The sequence below is a fragment of the Eptatretus burgeri genome, chromosome 2, assembly GCF_056783735.1.
Source record: "Eptatretus burgeri isolate ZD-2024b chromosome 2, Ebu_testis_v1, whole genome shotgun sequence".
Lineage (NCBI taxonomy): Eukaryota > Metazoa > Chordata > Myxini > Myxiniformes > Myxinidae > Eptatretus > Eptatretus burgeri.
Window position 1 is genome coordinate 138457038 of NC_140962.1, and position 26236 is coordinate 138483273.

At 43.0% G+C, this 26236-nt stretch overlaps 1 protein-coding gene across 2 annotated transcripts in view; it reads right to left on the bottom strand.

Annotated features, from left to right (window-relative positions):
- Positions 1-408: 408 nt before the first annotated feature.
- Positions 409-26236, bottom strand: part of NAMPT (nicotinamide phosphoribosyltransferase) — an 86754-nt gene continuing 60926 nt past the window's right edge. For both annotated transcript variants that reach the window (XM_085871483.1, XM_085871484.1), the window contains 4 exons: positions 13008-13127; positions 12114-12254; positions 11506-11631; positions 409-1561 (listed from right to left, as the gene is read on the bottom strand). In XM_085871483.1, coding sequence (XP_085727609.1) covers positions 1382-1561; positions 11506-11631; positions 12114-12254; positions 13008-13127 — 567 coding nt within the window. In that variant the 3' untranslated portion in view covers positions 409-1381. The remainder of the gene's footprint in view (positions 1562-11505; positions 11632-12113; positions 12255-13007; positions 13128-26236) is intronic.

Below are 26236 nucleotides of genomic sequence, written 5' to 3' on the forward strand. Positions count from 1 at the left end.
AGACGTCAACAAAAACTTACAAAATAGCACCATTTTTGAATCAAAACCGAACTAGGAACACACAGTAACATGTGGGTGAGAAAAATAAACAGTTAAAACGGGACAAATAACGACCGGAAACTTAACTTTGAGATCGTCAGCAGAGAGCCCCGAAGGAGACCTCTAGACGCTCTAAACCCGGAACTGGGAGTTCCGGTTCCGGTCCATGTTTTATCGCTGTTTATACCAGTTTATTGCTGGTCCGAGATTCAAACCCAGGCTAGACAGCTCAGAAGCAAGTGTATGTACCCCGAGGTCTCGGCCATCCTGACAGCTGTTTCCTGACAGATGACTTCTTAAAATTACATGATAGTTTACAGCTTCTGCAACAAGACCTGTGCTCTGAATCAACTTGGAAAACAAAAAAGATTCAAGTCATTCATTCATTTATTTTGTACAAAAAAAAAAATTTTGATCCATTCAAAAGTCAAACATAATCCTTATCAAACCTCCTTCAACAGGGAAAGTAGAGTGATAATTTGTTTTAATCGGTTAAAAATATTTTGCACAATTAAGAAACCAAAAACCGCAGCCAGAAGGTATCTGGTATGCACATGTCCTCCCCACCATAGGAAATAAAGAGTGCATCCGAGTGCGCCCACAAGAATGGACGAAGATCGGATCTTTTAAAAACGGCATGCAAGACCGAAACAAATGCAAACAAACCTCTCCAACCCAAACCCCAAGCCCACTCAGTAAGTTTTAAATATAGTAATTGATGCCAAATGCACACGGACAAGAACAACCATGAGGACGGGGGAAGGAGAACGAAGGGGCGAAGTGCACGGCGTGGCGACAGCACATTAAGGAGTTAAAAACGACAGAGGGTCAGCAAGAGTCCTTTCATGGGTTATTAGCAATGCCAAAAGATTTTCCAATTTGTGTGGAAGCTCATGAGGCCCACAGGAGCCAATTGGAATATTTGTTAATTCAAAAATCATTACATTCAAAAGGTGCACAAAACTGATTCGCATTCAGGGCCTGTGATGAATGGATCAACTTGTAATCCACATCAGGATAGGAAGGGTGGAGAAGGGGAAAAATGGAAAAGGGTTGGGGAAGGGGTACCAGGAAAAAATAAATGAAGTTTTGATCGTTTGCATCAATGTTGGAATTGCCTTTAAAGATTCAATAAATACACCGTTTTGCAAGTAGAATACACATTAATAACAGATCCAGAAGCCTTTGGGGTGACTTGAGTGCATTGCCTTGGATCTGTTCAGGTTCCTTCACTTCAACACACACAGGGATTCCTGTTGGTACAGCTCAGTGAGATACGGGGTCAGCGTGTGACATTCAACAGGCAGTGGACAAAAGGGGTGAGGGTGTGAATTCAGAAGGGTCATGGCAAGAGGGGTGCATCTCCACAGCGGGTCCGGCGGTGGATGGCCCACACTCGCTCCTCTTCAGCTTGTTTGAGTTGCTCCAGACGCTCGGCAGGAATCTGGGATCGTGACCGAACCTCGGCGAAGGTGAACGTTTTCAAAAGTTTACCATTCTCAAACACCGTCTGCAACAGGTCCTGGAATGAAAAAAGGCATTTAAGCATATGGCTTCCAACACCCATTCAGCTCACATTCATCCCCAACCATCACAGCATGAGCCTCTTGTCACAGTCTTTCATTCCTTTTTCAGGAAGACAAACTGGCATTTTTGGCTTTCTTCTCATAATAATGGAAAGGTCTCTTTCCCGCAGTCCTCAAAAGGGAGCAACCCTCTACATCTCATACTATCCTCCTCTCTTTATTCTCATGACATGAACTGTTCTTGCAGACTTATTATTTTCATGAATTTGTTTGAGTGTGGACACGTTTCTTTGGACTCCAAAATAAATAACTTACCCATAAAAGTAAGATACCATTATAGATACACCAAATCCAACTTTTACAATTTGTCACCTGCAATGGTCATTGTTTCGTTTGACCATTTCTTATTGGGTATTTATTTTGTGGTTTTGTATTCAGATATTGTGAGTCTGTCCAGGCTGTGTGGTTAAGTTCAGAGGGCTTAAACATCAACCTAATATAATATACAGTACTGTAGAGTTATAATGTAAAATATATATATATATATATATATATATATATATATATATATATATATATATATATATATATATACATATATATATATATACATATATATATATATATATATATATATATATATATATATATATATATATATATACATATATATATCTTCTTCTTCTTTCGGCTGTTCCCGTTAGGGGTCGCCACAGCAGATCATCCGTATGATCCGCATCATGATTTGGCACGTTTTACGCCAGATGCCCTTCCTGACGCAACCCTGGTCGCCTCTTACGACACAGGGATATGGTACACCTATTTTAACTGGGGTATACACCGGCCCAGTACACTGGTACTCACTTCACTGACCTCGGAAGGATGACAGGCTGAGTCAACCCCCTGGTGTATTAATTCAGTGGCTCAACGGGGCTCGAACTCAGGACCTTTTGGATCCCAAGCCACTGCCCTAACCACTGCACCAACACCAGGCTACATAAATATATATATATATATATATATATATATATATATATATATATATATATATATATATATATATATATATATTATTTCTGTTAACGTCTGCGCGTAATTTGACGTATCTCCTCCAAAACTGCCGGACGGATTGTCGCCATTTTCAGCATGTGGGTGGTCTGTGCTCTAATGAACAGCATGGGCTATGTGAGATCACGCCAGATGGACAGGTTTGTATTGGGAATTTTGGGCGATTTTATAATTTTTACATTTGTTTACATGGCGACGTGTGACGTCACCGCTGAGAGGCATAATTCTGTCATGACATCGGTCATTCGCTGACGTCATTACGTCTGTCATCAACAGACCGTCACCGCTGAGAGGTGTAATTCCACTCCTCGAAAACAGTGTCTGCAATGTAAAACCCTCTTCTGCACATGCTGACTACCTCAGAAGGTGAATTTGACACAAAAAATGTAACAAGAAACATTGTATTTAAAGTAAAGATTAATTTTTTTCAAATATCACTGCTCCTGTTCAGTCTATGGCTCGGCCTATATCATGTTAAACTTGCCCCATCAGACGCCAACCTTCCAGTCACACTGCAGAGGATGTAATTTCCAGTCAGACTCGCATACTCGATGACCATAAACAAATCCCAGGGCCAAACATTTGACAAACTCGGAATATACCCCCCAGCCCCCATGTTCTCCCATGGCCAACTATATGTTGCAGTTTCACGTGCAAGAGGTTACTCCTATATATCTATAAAAGTGGACAATAATTCCACAACAAGACACTCACCCAAAATGTCATCTACAGGGAGGTCCTTTAGAAAACTAAGGACAGGTAACCATAGTGCATCACATCCCTAATGACACCCTCCCCAGCTTCCCATAACATCAACTATTATGCCTCATCCACCTTTTGCCACCCATTCAACTCCGTGCGGAGCACGGGTATATGCTAGTATACATATATCTCGCTCTGGGTGACACTCTAACAGCACGAACCACTCGCTCTGGGTGACGTGGCATGGCAAAAGCATCAGCAGAGTGAACGGTTCGTTCAGAACGAAGTAGCACGGTACCGCTATCGACAATAGGCACTCGGTAAGTGGCTTCATCATTCATGCAAGCACTCCAATTAGATGGTTGGCCAGGCTGTTGCTGCACACCATTAAGGATACCTTTAACTTTAAAGCCTGTCTTCACCACACACGCAGCACTCAATGAAATAAAATGAATTGATGAAATAAAATGACTTTATCCACAAAAGAGTTGCAGCTTAATGCAGAAGAACCCTGGAGACGTCACAAAGTTCAATCGCACGTGAAATAAACATTGCAGAAAATACGCCATTTTGCCTGCTCGTCTGTGCACGTGTTACGTGGTACTTCGGTTTGAGGTCCGCACAAACGTTAAAACTTTTTTTTCAACGTCTGTTTCTTTTTTTTTTTTTTAACCAGATTTGCTTTGATTCCCTGTGGAACACCTCGCGAAACCTCCAACAATATACTCACAGATCTGGCAGACGCTATGGATAGGCAGTCCCTCTGGGGGACAGGACGTGATGTCAAGCAGTAAATGCCTTAAATCACATCGCTCAATGAAGCTAGTTAATTTTGTTACATCCCTAAATTTTTCTTCACTCAATATAATTCTCCAAACAGCAAAGAATAGTTTAATGCTTTGGAAATTCCACATTTTCTTGTGTGTACATATGGAGAAAGAGGGACCATAGCATTGGTTGCTTAAAGTAAATTGGTATTTCAGCTTCGATGTAAAGACTCGTTATTTCCTTAAATTATCAGATTTCTACAATTACTTAGTCAGGACGATATCCAATCCCAAAAAGCGAAATAATATTTTGATGATGTACTTTAATTAGTCCACTTGAGTAGATCGTGGAAAATTGTATTATATATATATATAGCGTGAAAAAACGCTATGCATCGTTGAATGAATATGTATATAAATAATGTTACATATCTTAATTCTGACGATTCTACAAGGAAAAATATATTTTTTGTCAATGTCGTATTTTTTGCTCAATTACGACACACATAGGGATCACCTTTTGCCAAATAAGCTTTGGCTCAGCAGACCTATTAATTATATTACTCAAGATATTCCTCCATCAAAAAACATAAGGTCTGCAAATTACATTGAATGGTGTATAGTTCAACTTTTTTTTGGAAGTCTGGATTCCCTCCTAAAAAGGTCACCGCATCCGCCGGTTTAATTTGGCACGAATCGGCGTTTTCAAAGCACACAACATGGTTAATCTGCCTGGCAAGATTTGTCATGCGAGCCCACCGAGCAATTCGTTATACAAGCACGATGAGGTCGTGGCTCTGACGAGGGTTATTCAATTTCTTCATTTCCATCCATGCTGTTCATTCCTCTGAGCTGCTTCCCTCGTTCATTGTTCATCAGAGCAAGTGGCTAGCTGTAATTGCCAAAGTGGATGGCAGAGGTCCAGGCAACAACAATGAGTAGCTGGCAGGCTGGCAATCAAGCAGGTAGGTGGTCAGGTAGTTGACAGGAGGCAGGCAGGTGATCTCTCACAGGAGACAGCAGGTAGGATGGCTGGCTTCACCCTAATCTAGTTCGTTAATAATCCTAACCTTCCCCTCTGATCCGTCTAAACGCTATCTCCCAAATTTATCGACTACTCTCCTGGAATGATGCATAGGCATGTGAAGGGACTGAAAGGTTTGAGTGGCATTACCTCACCTGGCTCACTGGCGGAGTGGCCTGATGGGGATGTACCTACCACTGACAATTTGGGACTCAATGAGTCATCGCAAAATCATATAGCCCTCATCCTCTTCTTTCTAGTGGCCACAGCCATTGAATGGTGTGAAGGGGAAACATTTATACTCAAACCTAGTACTTCCAAAAACATTTTGTTGCATTTTATTTTTAAATCCCCATATATAATTTTAGTTCTAACAACAAATTTCACCCACTGCTCTGGGTGCCATCGTTCACAACAAACACGGTCTGTTGCCATCATGGAATTTGGGCGGAGCAGTCAATTTTACTTCCCTGTGCTGCAGCACAATCTCAGGGAATTTGGCAAGGCATTGTGTCCCCCCTCTGCAGGTTCCCTGCCTGCTTTGCAATGCAGCACCGCAAGCTCCTAAGGCCACCTTGAGTGCTGCCACATTCCAGCTGAATTGTGGGAAGACTTTATTTACAACCATTACCATGTGCTCTCTGGCACTCACCAGCTCAGGTACGCAGGCTTTCATCACCAACAAAATTGGGAAACCCATGTCCTTCTGGCATAATGCGGCCTCTGTTCGCTCAAAGCTCTCTGGGCCTAGGATGCACCTTCAACAAATTCTGGCTCATACTTAGACCACACTCCCAGCCCATAACTACACACTTGCACCCATATTTTTAATTTTGCTTTCACACTATCAGCACCAGGTCTCAATGGGTCCTTTGCACTAGTAGCAAGAATTGGGTCCACTCACAGTCATGGCTTCCATGTTCCAAAACAGCTGAATCCCCCTATGGGGCATCGTCCCAGTAAGGTATGTTTCCTCTTCTCTCATTCCACACAACCACCTTACACCATTCACACTCCGATAAATTTGGGTCCACACACTTCAAATTTCATTTGCTCCCATCAGCACCACATCACCCATTCCTCCATTCTTGTTGGATACAAGAGAAGGGAGGAGGAGAAGGTATCCTAACTGAGATTATCAGATTTGCAGCCAATTCATAAAATCACATTCATTTTAAAAGGTATTATGCCAATTACAGTCTGTAATTTACTGGTTAATTCAACCAATGTCCATTAATTTAACCAAAATCAGGGTCTTTCAAAACAGTCTGGAAGTTGGATCCATAAATGGGAAAAGAGACGCATAAAATAACTGAGGTATGCAGTTAGCCTTGACTTTGGAAGCCTTATCAGGAGGGGGTTAATGGAAGAAAACATGCAGCCTGGAGTGGATGGGGGGGGGGGGGGTTAGAGGACAGGAGAGAGCAGAGGGAGCAATGTTGGAGAAGAGGCGGCAGAAAACGGAGAGACCACCGACCTGCCTAGATTGGAACGTGAGAGCAACAGACCCTGTTCTTCACAGGAGACTCCAATTCCACACAATCAAGGAGAGGCCGATGTGATGCTTCAGCGCCAGTCCATATAACAGAGAGCAGTACTTCACTAAGCTATGCATAAAGACCTTGTAGACTGTGAGCAGCTCTGGTTTTCCAAGGTCAAATCGACGTCAAATGTTCAGTTTTCGGCTGGCTTTGGAGGCAAACTTTGTGATGTGCTCAGCCCAGGAAGGGTCAAAGCTGATGGTGATGTCTAAAGCTTCAAAAGACTGAGCACCTTCCAGTGGATGACCAAGGAAATAGATGGGTTTGTTTGATGATCCTGCTGGAGGGATATGAAAGACTGAGATTTTTCCAGGATTGAAGGACATGTTCCATTTATCAGACTATGTTCCAAGACTGAAAGAGCAGAGGGAGAAATGATCATTCCTGCTCTAATCTAATAATTTCCAGATCAGGAGAGAGTGAGACAGAGACAGAGACAGAGACAAGAGAGAGGGAGAGAGCAGAGAGAGAGCAGAGAGAGAGAGCAGAGAGAGAGAGCAGAGAGAGAGAGCAGAGAGAGAGCAGAGAGAGAGCAGAGAGAGCAGAGAGAGAGCAGAGAGAGAGCAGAGAGAGAGCAGAGAGAGAGCAGAGAGAGAGAGAGAGAGAGAGAGAGAGAGAGGGAGAGAGAGAAAGAGAGATGGAGATGGATATGCAGATGCAGCCGCTGTCTGCCAAACTGAGGGATGGGATGGGGGTCCTGTACGACACAATATGGATTTGTCTGCAAAAAGCGAGAGGATTTTCATTGCATTGGGGAGGTCATCTAGATAGATGAGGAACAACACTGAGCCCAAAACACAGTTTTTGGGAACTTCAGCCTCCACTGGGAAAGGGGAGGAGAGGGTTCCATTGATTGTGTGAGGGGGGGGAAGTAGTCAAAAATCCAGGTAATTATGAAGAATTAAAAAAAAAAGAAGTCTATTTCTCATAACAATAATTTTTTTAAGCAAGCACAAGTAAAATTAAAGACTATTCAAGGACTTGGAGTGAAAACGTCCTTTTTTGAAAGATTTCAAGGCCTTGCTATTGAAAAAGCAAAATCCACAGACTTTAAAAGGAACCGTTTAAGTAATAGCAATAACAATAACAATAATAATCGATATCTATATTTCAAAGTAGCCAAATTTCTCCATCCATCCGTCACTCTGTCTGTCACGCTCTTTTTGCTGGAACGTCATTAAGGCGTTAGTCTGGGACATTATTATGGCATTACATCTCGCGTTAGGGTAGGCCTCGACCAACGTGCACATCATCCCAGCATCCAGCACTCAAGCAGTCCCATCGCTTCGCTAATGGCAGTTGAACACCAGAACATGTATGTATATACATACACACACATATCGATCTATATATTACTAATACTCTCATCATGTATGTATATTCCCGAAATACAGCCAAAATGGTACACAATGGCGCAAACATTTTAGGGCCACCTTACTGACCATTCGCCTGCGGTGTGCAGTATCAAGTTTCATTAAAATCGGGCAACAAAAAATTATTTAAAAAAATCAATTCCAGATTCAGTCAAGTACTCTTCGAGAGAATTTGATCAATGAAAACAACCTCAGCGGTATAGTTCACTGGAGCTATGTTTTTTTTCTTGAAATGATTTATTTAAAAAATCTCAAAAATTTAGCATTAAATAAACATCGCCATTTTGATCTAATACTTCCGTGTTCATTAATGAATAAAATTGTGTTTAGAAGATTACGCACAATAATTTATTAGACTTTCTTTTTTACGTTTTTTTTTTTTTTTACATTGATGTGCAATATCAAGTTTCGTTCAAATCGGGCAACGAAAAAAATTATTTAAAAAATCAATTCCCGATTCAGTCAAGTACTCTTCGGGATTATTTGATCAATGCAAACAACCTCATCGGTACAGGTCGCTGGACCTCTTTTTTTTTTAATGATTTTTTTTATCAACCGCTGTCACAACGAGAACCCAATGGGTTCACGGGTCGTCTCGTAAATTACTAAAACTCTCATCTTGTATATATACTGTATGTATGTATGTATGTTCCTGAAATACAGCCAAAACGGCTCACGATGGCACAAAAATTTGAGGGCCACCTTACCATTCACCTGTGGTGTGCAGTATCAAGTTTCGTTCAAATCGGGCAACGAAAAAAATTATTAAATAATCAATTACCGATTCAGTCAAATACACTTCGGGAGTATTTGATCAATGCAAACAACCTCAGCAGTGTAATTCGCTGGAGCTATCTTTTTCTTTTTGAAATGATTTTTTTTTTAATCAACTGCTGTCACAACGGGAACCCAATGGGTTCATGGGTCATCTAGTGTGTGTATATATATATATATATATATATATATATATATATATATATATATATATATATATATATATATATATATATATATATATATATATATATATATATATATTACTCCACCTAACGGCCAGAGACGATGGGCTGATTGCTACATGCTAGGCATCAGGATGATGGATTTAGTAAGATGCCGGTTAGTAAGATGCTGCGACACCTGGTACATCATTATGGCATTAGGTATCGCACAAGGTTTGGCCTTTTCAGCAGTGTGTTAATCACTTCTGAGAATTTCATCTTGCAACATGAAAAAAAGAAAATGACGTCTGATCCCTGGGAACATAAAACGATTTTACAATGTTTTGTGGAGAATGAGTGTGTGAATTACCACAAGTAATGCTGGGTTGTTAGCAGTAAACAAAATGTTTCTAGAATAAACATTGCAAATTTAGACTTAATAAACTACATCACTGTACTGTATGAAACACACAGGTAATGGACAAAAAAAATGGAAACACCTGGGTAAATGTGGGACACCAAGCAATGGCTTCCACACAGGTGTGGCCCACGTCTTAATTTAGCAAGTAACACCCCAGCATGCTTAGGGTCATGCATAAAAATGTTGCACAGGCCTGATGCCTATAATTATGGCTAGCCTGGCTGCAAGAGGAGACCCCCCCCCCCTCAAATGCCCCCAACCACAGGGCATGTGTGGTCGCCCGATGGTTTGATGAGCATGACACTGACGTTATCCATATGTCATGGCCTTCTCAGTTAACCAAATCGAGCATTTATGGGATATTCTGAAACAACACCTGAAAGAGCGTTCTCCACTTTCATCAATCAGGCGTGAGCTGATTAACTTTATTGTAGAAGAATGGTGCCGCATCCCTCCTGCATCCCTCCAGACACTGGTGGACTCTATACCACGGTGCAAACCAGCCATACGGGCCATATGTGGTGGTCCAATGCCCTATTAAATGACTTTACATTGGTGTTTCCATATTTTTTGTCCACTACCTGTATATAAAGTTATGTTGTTCAACTACCTTCAGCGAAGCAACAGTTTCAATGATAATGGTAACAAAAAAAAAAACATTAAAAATAAAAATGTAAAAACAGAGGGATGAAATCTCAAAAACAACAACCAAATAAGGTATTAACGATAACGGCAAAAGATGTCGCGATGGTAAACCACAAGAGGATTATGGTGTCGTATTGTGGAATCAATGTGGTGTCATTCATACCTTATTTTGGTTGTTTTTTTGAGATTTCATACCTCGATGATTTTACTCTTTAAAAAAAAAAAAAAACGTCTTTTTTTTATTGTTTCTGCAATTTTTCGAAGTAATAAAATGCTTAATGTTTTATATATTTTGTTATTTTGGAATGTATGAAATACATCCGTAATTAAATTTGGTTTTTTGGTACATTCTACCTCTCCCCCCTCAGTGCCCCCCCCACCCAACTTCCCCACAATCCTGGCTTTTGGTTCAGTACACGATGTCTATTACCGCATATGCGGAAATGTCGATGCAATTATCGTTTTTAATAATAATAAAATGCTTAATGTTTTATATATTTTGTTATTTTGGCATGGATTAAATCCATTTATGTTATGAAATTGTTTTAAGACTTGTTTCAGTTGATTTGGGGGATGGGTTAAATATGTATCGCTCATATCACTGGTTCTGTCCAGTGTCCATTTCTCCCATCCCCCCCCCCCCCCCGCCCCGGCCTTCCACAATCCTGGCCTGGCTTGGTTGAGTCCACATTTACGTTCGATTTATTTTCCTAATAAAATGATTAATGTTTTATATTTTTTTAAATTTTGTGTTGTGTGCACTAGCCCAGAGAAAAAGGAACTTCCTCACGTTGAAATCACCATCATGGGTTCAGCAGTTATCGAGTTCGCTCAGGAAACAGTTTTATATTGTTTTGAGTGGGGAAGAAGAAGTACAAATTGGCGTTTTCACCATCTCCCGATGTGGTACTTCAGTGATGTATTCTGGTGTCTTTTTAAGTCTTGGTAGTTCAGAAAACGCTTGAGAATAAAAGATATGGCTTTTAAATGCTTATGACTTCATTCAAAACGTTTATAAGCGCATCACTGGGTACACATTTGAAAGGACAATCATTTTTTACTTAACATCTCTATAGGAGTACTACCACACTCCTTGATGATAATGATAATAATAATAATAATAATAATAATAATAATAATAATAATAATCCAACACATTAAATTTGGCCAGGAAAGCACAATGTTCCAACAGAGAATTTCTAATTATATATTTTGAACTACTTTGGTCGTACAAAATATATAACTAGTTCGAATGCACTACTTTGTTAAAATTACGATGGGGTGCCATCATTTCTGCAAAACACAAGACAAGTCAGACATTCCTAAACTAGTCCAATAATTTTTTTTTTCCCACAACTCCACCTCCAGTACTGCTGCGTAGTTTACCCAAATGTTTTGTTCTTAACATCCACTTAAGCAAATTATAGTAACACCACAATTGCCACTGCAAATGGAACAAACCGTGTTGGGATCTCCTCTTCCCTCCTGTTCCGTGTAGAGGAGGCCATCTGCAGAACGGTGCAGGGACAAGCGCCCCCGCTTAGAAGCTTTTCCTGGATCCGTCACTGGATTCTTGAACACATTCATCTGAAAACACAGCATTACTTGATCGGCCAGAATAGGCACGAGGTGTGCACTCTTATGTCTGAAATATCTAGCCTGGGTTTGAATCTCGACCCAGCTATAAACTGTCATCCTGGTGTTTAACATGCAGGGTGAGGTATCAATGTGTCCTCTGAATGGACGTTAAACCGAATGTTCTGTACGTTAGCATTAGTTGTTGGATGTTAAAGATCCCATTATGTCTTTCATAAGGAGTAGGCAAGCAATGACTGCCAGAACCCTGAACAAATTACAATTCTCTGCTCGAACCTACAGGGGGGCACTACATCAGCAGCATTACTGTGCCCCCCTCCCCCCCCCCACGCCAATGGATGTTATCCACAGCCAGGTGCTGCATACAAAAAACGACAGCATATATAACATGGCTTCGGTTAATGAGGAAAGAAAAAAACCATTACCGCCACAAGCCTACTGTTATATGATACTAAACAATGTACGATCAGTACCCCGTGTCCGTCTATCTCCACAAAGCTGCACTTGAAGGAGCAGTTGAGGATATCACGGTTGACCCTCTGAAGGATGGCACCACCAGCGCCAAATGCAAGGTTCTCGACGCTCCAGCGTTCCCGCCACATTGCTCGCAGGACCTGCCATTCCAAAGGAATAAGCACTTGGACAAGTTTGGCGGTGAATATATGGGAGATGATTCCTCCATCAGCAAGACCAAAAGTGCAGGATTTTGATTCAAGTGAAGCAAGATATTGCTCTCTATAGTTCTCTCTGGTTCTTATGAACCACATCAAGATGTTAAAGTACACAATGTGGACAAGCGAGATGCAATACCTGCTTTAACATTATGAAGTTTGATGTGACAACAGAATAAAAAGTCATTCTTTTGACCAACAATGATTTGAGGCTTATGGAGAACAAGGACACAAGGAGACATCATTGTACGTTTACATTAATTACAAGGACATGAGCAGACAGACAATGGAGAATTCACAATAGTATGATGACATTTGAACCTGGGATCGCAACATCATGAACGAAGTATTCAGCTGAGAACATCAAACAGGCCAGCCCCTCCAAGGTTCATTCATGGAGGAGCTTGTATACAAATCATATGCAGGGCAACGATGGTAGTAGACATCATTGTACTTTTACATGAATTACAAGCACATTTAGCATGCAATGGAAAAACGCATATGGTAAATGGGATTGGAACCTGTAGATTCCCTGAATCAGGAGCCACAGGTTCATATGGGAACACCAACAGGACAACCGAACCAATATAATCACATCAAACCCCCAGTTGCTTTGTCTCGAAGCCCAAAAACAACAGCAGCATTTGGCTGAGAGACATAAAAGATAGTGCTGTTTTTGAAATGTGGTGTACGTACCTTCACAAGCGTGTGAGTGCCAATTCCATCACCCTGGATGACCCGAACATATGGCGGTAGAACCTTGAAGCCTCGTTGGTTGATCGTAGTACCAAACTTCTCACCAAGGATATTAAGTACCTACTCACACAACACCCAGAAAAAAAAGCACCATGACATTGATAAATTTCTGAATCTTAAAGTCGATCGATGTTTGCGCCAAACAGTAACAGAATCCAAGTATGTTAAACCAACATTAAACATACTGTTACGGATCTGGGGTTCAAGGCTCACCACAAGGGGAAGCACTCGAGTTCCTCCCGAACTCCCAGTCCTGAGGTCACCAGTCACAGAAAACTCGGCACGCCAAAATGTTGCTAATCAACCACGAGCGCCGATTGGTACTGCCAATTCTGGAAGGGTTTCACTATTTTGCATGGGTACCTTACCTGTGGACTGCCACACCAAAGGAGAGTGGGGGGGGGGGGGTTCTCATGCCCTCGATGCGTATTCAAGTTAACACTATCAGGTGCAGCTGAGCAGAGCTGCCGAGTATGCACCAGCGAACAAGTGCCAATAAGTGGGGTAAAACTTCCCGGCTAACAATACATGTGCACTATGCTAGACCAATGGAGGAAAAGACACGACGAACTGGGTACATTTACTTATAAAGCTTGGGTGAGGAAAGGCTTGTGCACAATAATCACAGGTTTTAATGCACAACAATATATGTGCAGCAGGGGAATGCAAGGATTCATGAGGTGCGGAAAAAGGAAAGAGAGACAGAGAGACAGAGAGACAGAGAGACAGAGAGACTAAAACGTTATAAAACTTACACAGGCTTATCTTATACCAACATGATAGATGCCATCAGAATCATACCTGAGGAAATTAGACATAACAAAAGAGATGAGGAAAAGTTTGAGGTGGTTGTGACCTCTATTTATCTGGCGAGGTTGATGAACCTGGACAAGCCCATTCGCTGAGGAGGGGGGGGGAGGAGGGAGGAAAACTGAAGGTGTCTAATGGTGCATATTCAGAGGAGGTATGATGAGGGATGTGGTGAAATGTGGAGAGGCGGGTGTAAAGATGTGGGTCAAGGGGTTTTGGAAACAAATTAAAAAAAGAATGTGTGAGGAGATAGACGAACAATGGATGTAAAGAAGTATGTGCATGTAAATGCGAAAGTTACCTAAACTACACCCGGTCTGGAGTCTGGCCTTTTGCACTCCGCTGGCTCCATTGTATATCGCACCGTGCCCCAAAGAAAAAGGCGGCCAGCCAGAGAACCGAGCTCCTTTCAATCCCCTAGTAGGGGTGGTGCCCGGGAGAGGAACAGATAGAGCGATGGGTGTTTTTCAGCGCACTCATTGGTGTACGGATGACTACGCCAGTGCTAGCTCTGCCCAAGCAAGGCTTTGGCAGTGGAAATGCCCCCACTTGCCCTGAACTCGGCCGTGCGACTGAGCTCTGATATTAACATGGCACCAGGGCATATGGTTGAGCTTTCCAGCCACGAACACGTGCCGGACACCCAATGAGGGCCGTAATAGAGTGGAACACCCGGGCTATCCACACGACGTTGAAGGGAATTCAGCACATTCTTGCGCTCCAAGCGAGACAACAGAACGTCCAGACCTGAGCACCTACCATGATGCATGCGCTCCGCCCTTCTCCTGCCAGTCCAGAGGGAGGTAGTGAAGGTGGTCGAGCAATGGCAGCGGTGCTGTAGCATAGCAGTTGGTTATAGCATGGTGGTTCATGGTGGTTGAGGCATCGTCGTCGTGATGGTTAATGGCAAAGGTAAATGAGCTTAGGTTGTGGTTTGATGGTGTGGGGGAATTATTATGAAGGCGTTGTAGTGGTCAGAGGAATGTTTTCGCGTTGTGGTTGGAATCTGGTGAAGGTTGGAGCTGAGCGTCTGTTGGGTCATGGCGCGTGATTTGAATGTGAATAGGCATGCATATGCAAATGAGTTTCCCCTATTGCTGTGGTCTGCATGTGCATGCACGAAGAAAGGAGGAGGTTCGTATGTGTGAAGCAAAAAAAGTAAAAGATGGGAAAGACCTACTTAAAAGTCCACGCAATGCATATTGCCCCATAAACCCATCACACATAAGGGAAGAGACATCTTAAAACGAATACTAATGAAACTGTCTTTGCACCACCATATGTTGTGGGCCATTGCCTCGGGAGAGTGCTGGTTTCGCAGAACCGCAACAATACGTATCATATGCTGGCACACTCTTACATGAGCCTCTGCATTATTTAATAAATGAATAAATAAAAAGCCACAGATTCTTCCTGCACAAGAATGAGTCTTGCAGGTCACTGCTTATGAGAACAGCAACACAACTCAATTGGTGGCATTCCAACCACTGGGCTCTCAGGAGTGTTGTTTCAATCCTCGACAAGATCAAAGTCAAAAACAACTTTGCGCTTCAGACGTGGAGCTGTCAGGGGTTACTATCTAGGTTAAAGAGGTCTCTGAGACGGAGACATTCAAACTGGCTATCTCATCTGCATTTTGGTTGTGGACATGAACGATCCCTTTGGTTTCTTTCTCAAAATGTGGGATATGGTGTGCCCCAAGTACCAAGACCCCAAATTACAGGTTCGTGATTAGCCGTATAAACAGGACTACATGGAGAGTAGATGGGAGTACTCGCATGTAGATACGCCACAGGCATCACAGCCAAATCGACTCACTGCATGTCGTGAGTTTCCTTAAATAAGATAAAACAAACAAATGTCGATATGGAGTGGAGACAGTTTGATGATTTTTGTGAAATGCATTGTCAATGTATGTGTGTATCTGCCTTCCATGCTCCGCTGGATTTGTTTCATTCCTCAATCAGTTGGTACAAGGTAAGCTCAATCAAAAACAGACACATGACAGAATGAAATTAACAAGTGGAGTTGCTTGCACGAGGTAAACTATATATTTTGACTTATATTGAACAAAAATATAAACGCACCAAGCGATTGTTACTATTTTACCTCGAACTCATGAATACTAAATCTTCACAACAATTTGGTTATAGAATCCATGACAATTGAGCATTAAATTTCAAAGAGTTCCTTGAGAATTCTGGCGACAGTCTTTGTGCTACAACAGCCGACACAACCGAGGTGTCACTGTCAGAGTTCACACAGTCAGTAGCGGGTGTGTCCACGGTTGGCGTCGCGCAGAGCGGTGCATCTCCGGCGCATGGACATCACCAGATTATCGATGGTGGCCTGAGGGATGTTTTCCCATTCCTCCTGGAGAGCCACACGGAGCTGGCGGACGTTCTCTGGGACTGCGTAACGTTGTCGTACGCGTCGATCAAGAACGTCCCAAAGGTGCTCGAAGGGCGACATGTCGGGAGAATATGGAGGCCAGTCGAGGACATCAATGTCCTCCTCACCGAGGAAGTCCATGCAGATCCTGGCAACATGGGGGCGAGCATTGTCGTGCTGAAACGTCACATGGTGAAGGCGCACAAACGGCACGACAATGGGTCTGAGTATCTCGTCCCTGTACCGCTGCCCGTTCAAGTTGCCTTCAATGAAATGAAGCCGAGTGCGCTCTCCATGGCATATGCCTGCTCACACCATAACACTGGCACCACCGTGTGACACCCGACGAAGGACATTGGCGTCAGTGTAGCGCTCCCCAGCCCGACGCCAGACGCGGAGTCCGCCATCAGCCCGATACAGCTGGAACCGCGACTCATCGGTGAACAGCACTCTCCTCCATCGTGCGAGGGTCCAGCGCAAGTGAACATTGGCCCAGTTCAGTCGGGTCTGATGCCGGACTGCAGTGAGGTCGAGTCCCCGGTGTGGTCGGCGGGCTCGGAGGTTGGCCTCCCTCAAGCGGTTACGCACCGTCTGGGCTGAAATGCGCCTGTTATGCAGCCCGACAGTCTCATCGGCAGTCCTCGTGGCCGGTCGGAGTCGATCCCGGAGATGTTGCAGCCTCATGTGACGATCCTGACCGGCGGTGGTCACACGTGGTCGCCGGGCATGTGGGCGGTTCACGGTGCTTCCAGTTTCTCTGAGGCGCGTTCTCAGGGGGCTAATGGTGGAGTGGTGGACATTGAAGTGTGCTGCAACGGCCCTACTGATGTCCCAGCATTCAGCATGCCAATGACGCGCTCCCTCAAGATTTGTGACATCTGTGGCATGTTGACATTTGGCACCAGTCCACATTTTGGGGAGGCCTTTTATAGGGCAAGCTATAGGGAGTGTTTGTGTCCTGGTCACGCTCACTGACCATCACTCTGTCAAGCCCCATGGTGCTCATGGGAAGGATTACTTGACGTGTGAGTCCACACACTCAGAGTGGTCAATTTCAATGGGAACATCTGTCTTGAGCAAAACAAAGGAACCATTGCTCAAACATATCATCGGTTTGACCATTTTCCCATAATGGCAATCTTGACTTAGATATTTAGGTTGGTGCGTTTATATTTTTGTTCAGTATATTTACAACTTTTGATCTGCTCAGGGTTCACACAAATCAGGAAAGAATCAAATTGGAAGGGCTTGAGCATTTATCCCAGAGGAAAATCAGCTTTTTGGTAAGAAACTGGGTAAGGGTGATTTCAGAGTATGTCCATCCTTCCATTGGGACCACCCTCTGTGCAGAGCGTTGGTGCTGCCTAAGCAGTCTCCTTGGCTATTGCGCACAATCCTGGACGGGTCGCCACTCCGATACAAGATACCAGCAAAATGGCACTCATTTTGCCGACCTCGGAAGAATGACAGGCAGAGTCAACCCCACCTGGTATCAATTCAACAACCGAGTGGGATTTGAACTCAGGATCCTAGGATCCCAAGCCCACCACCCTAACCATTAAGCCAACACCAGGCATAGGATTGGCAGAGAAGGTAAATATAGATTTTTTTCCCAAACAACTGATCATCCGTTAGTTGGGGAAATCTATAGTGTGCAAGTCTGCCGTCGTGGAAAACAACATGAGGCCAACGTATCAGGCATTACCATTCGTCAGATCAAAAAGGCCCCTCACTTTTGTTCTGAAAAATGGTAATGTCCAAAACGTCAGCCTCGTCGCATTTTCCTGAGGAGGTAAACCCGTGCTTTTTCAACTACTGCTTGGGACTACTACATCATGTGATCAAACTTCAAAAATAAGGATGAGCATGCATTGACAAGTTCTTCGAGACCTTTACTTCCTCATCGAACCGACATGAAGCGCTTTGCAGCTCTTTATCCTATCCTTGGGCATAATTCCTCAGGGCATTATTCTTCGGTGCCATTAAAAAATACCATCATTATAATGTCCTGAACACACAGTTTGTCCAATGGTGAGATGCACAGATTTCTGGTAGGATTCCGAGAAATTTATCCACTTCAGGTGACAGTTCTAACCACTCATCGTTAAACTTGCATTGTCCTTTGGGCCTCAGCATTGCAGCAAATAACTAGAATGGCACTCGGTAGAGGGCACACCTCCGCCAAGATGAACAGTTTACGTTTTGTATCCCACCGAGAGGCCGGATCTGAATCCAGGCCTTAACCAAAATCGAATCGGCTTGTTGTCACCTACCCAACTCAACCACCAAGTTTTGTCATAACTAGTGCACAACTTTTTGAAATATCATGTTATATATCGTTTTTAGCCCCATCTCTCAATGATGAAGAATCAACTTGTGAAATAATAATAATAATAATAATAATAATAATAAAAAAATTATCGTATCTGGATCGTCACCAAAATTGAATAGATTCGACCTAGTCGCATACCCAACCCGTCGAACAAGTTTCCTCTGAACCCGTCAACAACTTTTTGAGGTATTGTGCTACATATAGTTTTTGACCATATCTCTCAATGGTGAAGAATCATTTTGAAAAGCCGAGTGTCCGGATCTTCACCAAAGTCAAATCAATTCGTCCATGCCACACACCCGACCTCTCCACAAAATTTTGTCTGAATCCATCCACTACCTTTTGAGATATCCTGCAAACAGAAAAAGACAGACAGACAGACACACGGGCAAAAATATAACCTCCATCCATCTTTGGTGGCGGGGATAATTAAGAACGCTAGAAAAAAAAATTCAAAATACATGTACAAACTAAACTTACGGGGTGACCATTTCATTGTTACTAGCATAACCCGCGCTCTGCGCGACATGTTGGGGTGGATGTGTTTGAGAAAGGAACTGATGCAGAGTATCAGTAGTAATTTTACTTTAATGCAGTAAGTGGAATATGATTTCACTGTTTCAGAACCATTTTATTTATTTTTTTTGTACCTTGCACCTCATATGGTCTTTGAGATAATGTAAGCCGAATATCACGTTACTTGAGCGCAGAACAAAGTCGAAGATAGCGCGACACGAAAATAATATATAAAATGCCTGGTGTTGGTTTAATGGTTCGGGTGGTGGGCTTGGGATCTTAGGATCCTGAGTTCAAATCCCACTCGGTTGTTGAATTAATACCAGGTGGGGTTGACTCTGCCTGTCATCCTTCCGAGGTCGGCAAAATGAGTGCCAGCATGCTAGTATTTTGTGTCGGAGTGGCGACCCATCCAGGATTGTGCCCAATAGCCAAGTAGACTGTTTAGGCAGCACCAACGCTCTGCACAGAGTATGGTCCCAATGGATGGATGGATGGATGGATGGATGGATTTAAATGTTAGTGCTAAGTAAACAAAACTACGAAAGGGAATGAAATGGAGCTTGTTTTTTTTCGTCATTGAGAAAGCACGTAAAAACAGTCGTCAACTAGAGGGGGAGCACTCGGGAGAGTGCAAAACCTCCGCCGCCAATACTGCTGGGTCACTCAAGTGAACCTTATATCTTATTCATTAAATATGATGTCAACAGTGCTGACAGAGTTATAGTTCTTTTCTCCAACATTTTTTTTTTGGGGGAGGGGGGGGGTTGGAAATCACTTAAAACATGTAGAAATGCAAAAAAAAAAATTCTAAATTTTGGGGGGGGGGTAAATTTTTGGGGGGGGGGGCGGGGGGAGGGACCAAGTCCAAAATTTAATGGCATGATCCTTGGACCATACCTAACCCCCTCCACCAAGTTTCGTCGAAATCCGTCGAGGATTTTTTCCATAATACTGTTCACAAACAAACAAACAAACAAACACACAAACACACAAACAGAAAGGGGTGAAAACAGTAACCTCCATCCATCTTCTAAGATGGCGGTGGTTAAAAACAATATCCTTGTGCTATTACATTATTATCCATATTGTACTTCACATGGCAGTCGAGACCAAAATTAATCGGAAGTTATCACCAACCCCAAAAAATATAAAACAAAAAGTCTGCAAAGTCAGGATTCAAAGTACGCTTTTCCAATTTCTCATTTATCTCCTCAACCACGAGTCTGTGACGGCAAAAGCCGATTTTAAAAAAGGCACGTCGGAAACATGTGGGAGAGGCCGGTAAAGGCAGAAAGGAGCAATCACAAAAATGGAGACTTTCACACGCCAAAGCTGCCCGTAGAACCACGACAGATTAGTCAATGCAAGGCAGAAAGGATCCCCAGGGTGCAAGAAGCTCACAAGATCAACATAATGCACACTTGGCCTGAACCCGCAAGAACATAAAACATAATGCACACTCGATCTGAAGCATCATTAACAAAAGTCGTGAACAAACGTGCGTGGCATTGAGGGACAAGCTAATCGATCACCTCTAGTGACACGTATTGATTATGTAAGATTTTCTGTTTGTCCTACGGTATGTTACAATGTCACGGACACCGAAATATCAGGCAATAATTGAGGGTTTCGTAGGCAAGGCTGGATATTTGAGAGTTTAAGTCTCTACAAAACTCCAAAAATAAATAATTGAAAGGGTTTTTGTGAGTTTTCAAAAGTCTGTGTGAACTCTGTCTGCTAGTTCTTTCTCCCCCAGTGGATCAGAGTTATGCACACAACACGAGAGGTACACTTTATCTGCCGAGTTAAGTGGGCACAGGTTCACACACACACACACACACCAATTCTAAGCAAACTGATTCTAAGAGTATCTAGGGAAATGTCCCTGCAGAACGTTTTCCCATGTAATTCTCACAAATGGTAAAAGTTCATTGGTCCATCAAAAAGCAGTCATCAAACTCTCAATCCCCTATAGTGGCGAGGGAGGCAAATCAGATGCATCAAAGCCTCCCACCCTCCCAATACTCCCCCCACCTCCGTCCTGCCAACAACGAGTGGGGACTTACAGAAATATGACACTGTCTTGGGAGCAGGCCTGCAATGGCTTCTCACATGTATGATGTACACCCGGTTAGGCAATAGCTTCACCTGCAATCCCACGAGCAAGTAGACACCGTCTGGTCTGCCGAAGGATAGGAACACCCCAGGAGGAGCTACATCCCTTGGAATGGACTATGTTGCTGTGCTCACAAGGTAAATGTTCATAGAAGATGCCTTGTACAGGATGAGCAACAAAAACTGTACCCGATTTTAAAGTCTTATTTTAAATTAAAAAAAAAATCTTAGTACCGTAGGTGTAAATGTCAAATATAGCAGGGGAATGCCCGGGGGTTGAGATGCTCAGCGATTTTTCTTTGCAGATACACAGCGATACCCGGCTGGGTGAGCTTTTCCCAGTGGTGGTTTCAAGATGTGTTGAACAATGAAAAGCCATGGGGTTATTCGCCTCATGATGGTTACCTTTTACTACAGGCCACCGGCAGGACTGCCTGAGCCACATCCAAATGGACACCTTATCGCAGCCATTGGCGGCCTCAAAGCAGATGTCAAGGTCAACGCGCTGTAGCTTAAAACCTTGCCCAGATGCTGAAGTACTGACAACAGTGATCTCCAACCAGTCGATCATGATCAACAGGTTGATCCCAGTCTGAAACAGTCAATCTTTATTTAAAATAAATAAATTTTAATATTGTGAGTGAGTGAGTGAGAAAAGCTGAGATTCTAAACAGTGGTTGTATTTAAAACTGTGGCAGCTGTGTGTCTCAAAACAACAATGAAAAACAAGTACAGGTACATTCTCCAGCGCGTGACATCACCTGGGCACCTCCGGCACCCGGCGATGCCGCCCTGCAGCACATGGAGTCGGAATCGGGAGGGAGTGGTGCACAATAATTGACTAATTGCATAATTAAAATAAATAGATAATAATCGTAAAATAATTAATTTCTCAATCAATTGCTGAATAGCATACTGAAACCACCACTATTTCATCTGCATCTGTAACTTTTTGAAAAATGAAGTAATCGGAAAATGAATATAATCAATCAATTAATTGATGAATCAGTAAATCAAAAATACTCTTAATAGCCAAATCACTTGGCCACTCGAAGACTTATGTCGTACAGTTTCAAAGTATAGAGGGACGGGCTCTGAAGAACAATAATGGAGGACACTCCAGGCATCCGAGGAATATTGGAACTCCAGAGACCGCAACACAGGATTAGAGAAGTGACAGCGCATACCACGAGAAAATCAACAAGGTGCATTTCACACGACAATCGAGCGTCACAAAGTAACGCCATTAGAGTGTTGAAGTCTGAATTGAAGGCTTCCATTCCAGAATTCGACTGATGCAGCAGTTGACCTCAGATGACGAATGTCGATGTTATGAATGTTGTGTGCTTCAGTAGGATTATTGATCAAGCAGGAATCAACATAGGCAACATAATTTTCAGTGACGAACGTCATGTTTAAGTAGTACTTGAACGGTTGGGTAAACAAACAGAATCGTTGGTTACCGGTCGAATGAATAAACTAGCCCACTTTGTTGAGATACCTCTCCACTCCCCCCCAAAATAACGACATAGTGTGGTCTCAGTAGTCATCGGATTTACAGTCCATACTTTTTTGTACATCAGGATACTGAGGAAGGGGTGGCTGTGAAAGCGGAACAGGACGTACACACGTTGAACACATTTTTCTGGAGTCACGTGAGAAACGTTAATGTTGCTTGGTTTCAACAGGATGGAACAACTGCACACACCACGCAGCTCGTTTGTCCATGAAATGACTCAATAATTGCTTTCCTGGCAGATCAATCTCCCACCGATATGGATTTTCTTTCACTTCAAGATCCCTTGCCCTCTCACCTTTGGATGCTTTTCTGTTGGTATTTGGTGAAGGAACATTTCCCAATCGCAGACAGATCAGTGGTCACTCTGTCTTACCTCATCTCCTTTCTGGTCTTGCACCGTCTGCCATTTCCATGCTTTGTCTCCCCCTCAGGTTTCTGCAGGATGCACGTGATTCACCGGCAACTTCCTTCTCGTGAAACTCCCAAAATACGGAATCACTGCTCACCTCCACTCAACATAATGCACACACCGTCATAACTCACAAGAACACAAGCGAAATGTACTCTTGATCTGAACTCTCAACAACACCAATATAATGCACTCAGTTTGAATGCATAGGAACATGAGCATAATTCACCTGGGGACAAGGGTATATAGTGGTGGCGGAGTGCCCTGGAGTGCCGCTCCGACACCTCACTCCATCGGAGGCAGAGCTTAGGGCCCTGTCACACCTTGACGTTTTAGCCAGCGTATGGCAACGTATCAAAATGTATGTAAAACGCTGGCGTACGCTGAACTATTGATGTTTTTTTTCAGTTTTGGGCATATTCATAACGAGTTGGACGTATGCATAACGTATTAGTAACGTACACAGAACGTTTCGATAACTTATAGATAACTTACACCAACGAATGCTTAGCGTGTTGTCGGCGTTCACAACTTATGCCCAACGATAGTCTGACTTATGCATAGCGCGCGGTAGCGTATCGCCGACGATCACGTGGCGTAGCCTATTAAAAGGCTGCCACTCGACGATTCAAATCATAACCGCACTAGACATCGAAGTGTCAACATCACCGTCATGCCCTGTCACACCTTGACGTTTTAGCTAGCGTATGCCAACGTATGAAAAATTTGGCGAATACGCTGGCACACGTCGAATACGTTATGGGTAAGTTTTGTTTACGTTAAGAGCACGCTGGCATAAGTCATAGTACACCGAGCTCGTCGACAAATTTTAAGCATGCTCAAAATTTTTCGACGTATGTCAGCGTACGACTCACACGTTCCGCATACGCTGGCCATAAGTTGTAGGCACGTTATGCGATCGTTGACACACGTTACTTGTAAGTTACTCATAAGTCGAAATACGTCGGTGATGTTTAGCGTACCCGAAACTTATTTCTAACCTATGAGTAACGTGCTTTGAACCCATGTGTAACATATCTCTAACGCATATTGACGTATGTAGACGTATTTGACGTCTTCCGGACGACCACAGAACTTGCTGAACGTGTTTCAAACTTACAGCTACCGTATAATGGCGTATTGGCAGCATTTAGGGGAATTGGTATATAAAAATGGGGTTCACACAGGAGGAACCCATCAGTGTTCCAGACTCCATGTTGAGTAGATGTCATTGTCAGTAGTATCAGTAGTAGTAGTAGTAGTAGGTCCATGTCAGTAGTAGTAGGTGAGCATGATGGGGAGGGTGTGGGTGATGATGGATCCTCCTTGCATCCGCGTCCATGGCCACGGCCAGGAGACTTCTTTGCAGTATTCTTCGAAGTTTTCTTCGGCATGACGGTGATGTTGACACTTCGATGTCTAGTGCAGTTATGATTTGAATCATCGAGCGGCAGCCTTTTAATAGGCTACGCCACGTGATCGTCGGCGAAACGCTGCCGCGCGCGATGCATAAGTTAGACTATCGTTGGGCAAAGGTTGTGAACGCCGACAACACGCTAAGCATTCATTGGTATAAGTTATCTATAAGTTATCGAAACGTTCTGTGTACGTCACTAATACGTTATGCATACGTCCAACTCGTTATGAATATGCCCAAAACTGAAAAAAACATCAATAGTTCAGCGTATGCCAGGGTTTTACATACATTTTGATACATTGCCATACGCTGGCTAAAACGTCAAGGTGTGACAGGGCCCTCATAGGTTAGAAATAAGTTTTGGGTTTACCTCGACTTCGGGCTAGACATTACCTCGACGTGTTTCGACTTATGAGTAACTTACAAGTAACATGTGTCGACGTGTGTCAACGATCGCGTAACGTGCCTACAACTTATGGCCAGCGTATGCGGAACGTGTGAGTCATACGCTGGCATACGTTGGAAAATTTTGAGCATGCACAAAATTTGTCGACGAGCTCGGAGTACTACGACGTATGCCAGCGTGCTCTTAACGTATACAAAACTTACCCATAACGTATTCGACGCGTGCCAGCGTTTTAGACAAATTTTTCATACGTCGGCATACGCTGGCTAAATCGTCAAGGTGTGACAGGGCCTTTAGCTCCACAACAACAACAAAAAAAAACAACCAACCCACATGAAAATCTATTCATCATTTTTAATCCAACATTTGTCAACATTAGTCATTTACCCACTTATTGGATGCTGTTGTGCATTTTCTCCATTTATAAGTTAAAGCAAAAAGTACCGTATTTAGTATGTAGTCCCTCCAAATGTCGGCTTCTATAAACCGCATGTGAACGACTTACAACTTTCCACGATGCACAAATTACAACTTTGTTTCGACAACTCTGATAAGTCCCGCATAATTACAAGCTTTCATTACATCCTCATTATCCATCGCTCGATCTTCCTCCTTCCTTCATCCAAGGGAAGCTGACAGTGTGTGATAATTTTACAGCCGTGTGTGTGTGTGTGTGTGTGTGTGTGTGTGTGTGTGTGTGTGTGTATATATATATATATATGTGTGTGTGAGAAGACGCACACACAACCCTTCCTAATCTACGTTTCCATTTTATTTTCTGTGATCAGCATGACCAGGGGTGTGTTACGTTCTGTATCAACCACTTTGCAAGCCACTCACATCGCCACTTGATAAGTGGGACAAGAGTTCAAGAGAGATGCTTTGTTATGTTAGTCAAAATGGCCGCCGGAGTCGGATTCACAACGATACAACAACCAATGAAATGCTCAAAAGGCATACCCCTGTTATGTGCACTCATAATATTATTGAAACGTACATTGCATACTTTAATTTTTACTTTACTTTTCATCCTAATTCTTCAAGATCTACAAACATGCAAAACCCCTCCCCAAAATGTACAATGTTAGTGTCTATAGATAAGCTTGCCAGGGGGGCTTCTCCTTCTTTCTTTATCCTTCCTTCCATCGTGCTTGTAGCATACTCTGTAGCCGCTGCGAACACAAGCTGTTATTCCTCTGTCTGCAATTAGCATTTCCACAGACTTTTGACTTTTATGGAACAATTCTTTTG